This window comes from Macaca fascicularis, chromosome 3 (genome assembly GCF_037993035.2).
Source record: "Macaca fascicularis isolate 582-1 chromosome 3, T2T-MFA8v1.1".
In the NCBI taxonomy this organism is placed as follows: Eukaryota; Metazoa; Chordata; class Mammalia; order Primates; family Cercopithecidae; genus Macaca; species Macaca fascicularis.
Genome location: NC_088377.1, coordinates 16376261 through 16380901, shown reverse-complemented (window position 1 = coordinate 16380901; position 4641 = coordinate 16376261). Strand labels below are relative to the sequence as shown.

General features: G+C 39.5%; 1 protein-coding gene across 1 annotated transcript; it reads right to left on the bottom strand.

The window, feature by feature from the left end:
- Window positions 1–321: 321 nt before the first annotated feature.
- Window positions 322–613, bottom strand: KRTAP22-2 (keratin associated protein 22-2). Its single transcript, XM_045388007.2, has one exon. The coding sequence runs from the start codon at window positions 587–589 to the stop codon at window positions 413–415; it is 177 nt and encodes a 58-aa protein (XP_045243942.2). The 5' UTR covers window positions 590–613; the 3' UTR covers window positions 322–412.
- Between the last annotated feature and the right edge of the window lie 4028 nt (window positions 614–4641).

Genomic DNA, 4641 nt, shown 5'->3' with positions numbered 1-4641 from the left:
AAAACATCAGTCATGCCTTGCCTGTTTTGTCACGTCACTAACTAAAATAGCCACAGGTAGCAATTTCACTCTCTCTGTTTCTCCCTTTTTCTCTCTCTCTTTCACACACACACACACACACACAGATACACAAATGATAAAGAGAAATGAATAAATGTGATAAGCAATACATATTGTGAAAGTGATCATATTTATTAAAATGCAAATTTATAAGTTTTCCTGCATGGAAATTGTTAATATTATAATAGATATAAACAAACACATAAAAGTAACAACATATCAGAGGATTTTCCTACTGACCGGTGGGAAATTTCACCAATTCAATGCAAATATGACCTCTGGTAATCAATAATTAGATTTAGTTAAAATTGGACAGACAATAATTAATCCATAAACAACCCTGTTGATGCAATTAGCGCATCACAAGAAAATGACTCAAAGTGACTGGCAATTGGAATTTCTTTGTAGGAGCCAGTAGGAACCTTCCATAGGAGCTTGGAAAGTTGCAGGCATAACCAGAGTCACCATATTCAGAGCCATAGCTGCAGCCATAGTCCAGGCTACCATAATAGTTGTGGTAGTAGCACATGGTGTCAGAAGTTGGAAGTTCAATTGAGCAGACAGTAGTTTCTGAAATTTGACTCCCCTGATTTGCACAAATTAGTTTATCCAACCTGAGTTATATGTGAAGCAAACCACAATCTACATTAGACTCATTCTCACAACTAATTTGCATTAAGATTAAAAAAGATCTCAAGAATCTCTTAGCCATATGTCCAAGAAAATATTAATATTGCTATGTGTCAGGATGCTAACAAGTAAAATCATGAGCCTTAAGGAGATATTCTCTTAATTTTGTGGCTTTTGCTTACTGAAAATCCCAACTTAAACTTCATGATTAGCTTCCGCGTGATCACATAAAGCTTGTATTTCCTGCCTCTTGAAACATTTCTTTTTTCTTTTCCAATATCCTCCTCTACCTCCATAAATGCAGTCTTCAAACCACAGAGTGGCCAGGCCCAAGCCTCCATAGCCACAGCCACAGAAGGAGCCATAGCCTTCTGTGGCAACCTTAGGGAAGATTGGCTATGTAGTGAGGAAGCTGATGAAAATGTCTAGATTTACTTGCAAATATGTCTGTATGTTTTGATTAATTTATTTCTTAATCAATAGGACTAAAAATTTTCTTCCAAGTTCATACTTAGTTTATGTTCTTGGAGTAGTAAAGTTTTTCCTCTTCCATCATCCTCACTTTGGTTATATTAGTAGTTGTGGTGTTCTCTTTGCATCTGAGAAGGCAATTACAAACAATTACCCACCGTGTCTCAATATTCATGTTTTCCTCTCCTGACACATTATATTCACATATTTTAACTTCTTTTTATATTGAATGAATTTGCTTATTTTAAAATATATTAATTCCAAATTTCCAAAAGTATTGTAAAGATACATTTCATCTTCTAGCAGAATTCCTGTTACTATTTTTTAAAGTGGTGACTTGGATAGAATAACATCTTGAAAACTACATTTCTGGCCCAAATGCATTCTAGTGATAGCCTTAATTATGAGAGTTGACTTTCTATGAAGCTCCCTGTGATAATTTATCATGTTTATTCCATCTACTTATTAAATATTATTAATGAATTACGAGTCATTAATTATGATAAAGCAATGAGAATAAAATATAAACAAATAATAGTGCATATTCATTCATTTGCTACTCTTAAATGTAGCAGAACTACCAATGATCAACATAGGGATCATACTTTGTAGATCAATATGAGACTAGCGAGGTATCGTATCAATAAGAGGTAAGTAGAGCATATAATCAGAACTGCGGAACTGCACACAGTAGTTCATAAACTTTAGTGGATATATACCACCACCTTAACAATTAGAAAAGGCATGGATTCTCAAAGCAGAAAAAAAATCACTGTGATAAATTCCTCCACTGGTTTGCATATGATCCAAAAGGATCCCAGAGTACATGAATTTATCCCCAGTTACCCCAAGCATAGAACAAAGATGGTGATTATTCAACACAGAATTTGAGTATAGAAAGTTGCATCACGTCATTCATTGGTTATTTTTTCACTAATTCATCAAATCTTTATTAAGAATCTGCTGTGTCAGGCACTGTTATAAGAAATGCAGATTGAGCAGATGAACAAAATAGGCAAAGTCTCCACTTTCTGGAGGTTACAACTGAGACAGAAGGGGTAGAGAGACTGATTTTAAAAATGAATGAAATAGATTCTAACAGTGAAGAATCCTGTGAGGATAATACAACTCACGGAGTTACATTAAATTCAGTTACTGGAGATAGACTAATTAATATAAGGTGGCCATTAAAAGTATCTCTGGGAAGTTAACATTTCAATTGAATAGAAATATTCAAATAGTCAAATATTCTTGGTATTATTCTAAGAAAGAGAAATCAGTAAGTGCAGAGGCCAGGGCCTTATTGTGAGAAGAAACCTGCTGCATTTTAAAAGTCAAAAAGTCAGTGGAGTTTGAGCATTATAGATAAATGGAGGAGAGTAGTAGGATAGGAAATCAGAGAGATAAGTAAGGGCCAGAACTTCTCAGCACAATGAAAGGTCTTTAGAGATATTTTTGCAGGTGCACACTATGTTCTGATTCACTGAGGCATATAAAAGGCCCTCTGCAGGGGAAATGTCGATACTGAAGTCACCTACACTCCTTCCTACCCAAGGACAACCTCAACAACCAACACCATGTGTGGTAACTACTACAGAAATATGATGGCAGCCTTGGCTATGGGTGCTATGGCTACAGAGGCCTGGGCTGTGGCTATGGAGGCCTGGATTGTGGCTATGGAGGACTGGGCTGTGGCTATGGCTCTTTCTGTGGCTGTGGTTATGGAGGCCTGGGCCGTGGCTATGGCTCCTCCTGTGGCTGTGGCTACGGAGGCCTGGGCCATGGCTGTGGCTTCCTCCTGTGGCTGTGGCTATGGAGGCCTGGGCCATGGCTGTGGCTCCTCCTGTGGCTGTGGCTACGGAGGCCTGGGCCGTGGCTGTGGCTCCTCCTGTGGCTGTGGCCACGGAGGCCTGGGCCGTGGCTGTGGCTCCTCCTGTGGCTGTGGCTACGGAGGCCTGGGCCGTGGCTGTGGCTCCTCCTGTGGCTGTGGCTGTGGCTATGGAGGCCTGGGCCGTGGCTGTGGCTCCTTCTGTGGCTGTGGGTATGGAGGCCTGGGCTGTGGCTATGGCCCCTTCTGTGGCTGTGGCTATGGAGGCCTGAGCCATGGCTGTGGCTGTGGCTATGGCTATGACTCCTGCTTCTTCTGTGGCTGTGGCTATAGATGCAGATCTGGCTCTGGCTCCGGCTCCAGCTTTGGCCACTACTATTGAGGACACCATGGGAGACTCTCACCCTCTATCCTGTGACATTGGGATTCACCAATTCTGAAGCCCACATGCTCTGAGCCTTTCCCTTGATGATATCCTGCCGTGGAAGTGTAATGTGATCTGTTGTTGACCTACCAGGTAACCCAAAAATACCCTGAGTTTCCATCATGAAGTGGGATAAGGTGAAGTTCACCTGTCACTTCTCCTTTTATCAGGATGATGGTGTCACAGTGACTCCTTTGATGACTTTCATGCTGCAGTTTCTCTGCTGACCTAATAAACACATTTAATCCATAAGAGAAAACTTGGTGTTTGTATCTATTATTTATTGTCCAAAATTTCCTTTTCTTTCATTTTTTCTTTTATCATTATTTTTTTCTACTCTTATTTTAGGTTCAAGGTTTATATGTGTATATTTGTTACATGGGTGAATTGCATGCCACTGAGGTAATATGTGAAAGGTAGTTTTTCAATCCTTACCACCCACCACCATCCCCACTCCAACAATCCCAGTGTGTATTGCTTGCATGTTTATATACATGTGCACTCAAGTTTTAGCTCCCACTTATAAGTGAAAACCTGTGGTATTTGATTTTCTGTTCCTGCATTGATGTGCTTGGGATAATCTCCTTCAGCTGCACCCATGTTGCTGCAAAGAATATGATTTCACTCTTTCTTGTGGCTACATAGTATTCCAAGATGCATATGAAACACATTGTCTTTCATCAACTATTGATAGACATCTGAGTTGATTCCATGTCTTTGCTATTGTGAATAGCACAGTGATGAACAGACAAGTGCATGTATCTTTTTGGTAGAACATTTTTTTTTCCTTTGGGTATATACCCAGTAATGGGATTGCTGGGTCGAATGATAGTTCTGCTTTAAGTTCTTTGAGAAATCTCCAGATGCTTTCCACAGTGACTGGACTAATTTATATTCCCATCAACAGTGTATAAGCATTCTCTTTTCTCCACAACCTCACCAGCATCTTTTTGTTTTTGACTTTTTTAATAATAACGTTTTGACTGGTCACTAACGTTATGCATTTTTTATATATTTGTTGGCTGATTTTATACAGCCTTGTGAGAAATGCCTGCTCATGCCTTTTGCCCATGTTTTAAGGGGTTGTTTTTTGCTTGCTGACTTGTTTAGGATTCCGATAGATTCTGGATATTAGACTTTTGTTGGATGTAGTATTTGTAAATAATTCCTCCCATTCTGTAGCTATGTGTTTACTCTGTTGACAGTTTCTTTTGCTATGCAGAAGTGC

What these genes read in the sequence shown, in the direction of transcription:
- KRTAP22-2 (XM_045388007.2), bottom strand. Translation starts at nt 589, where the DNA reads ATGTGCTACTACCACAACTATTATGGTAGCCTGGACTATGGCTGCAGC.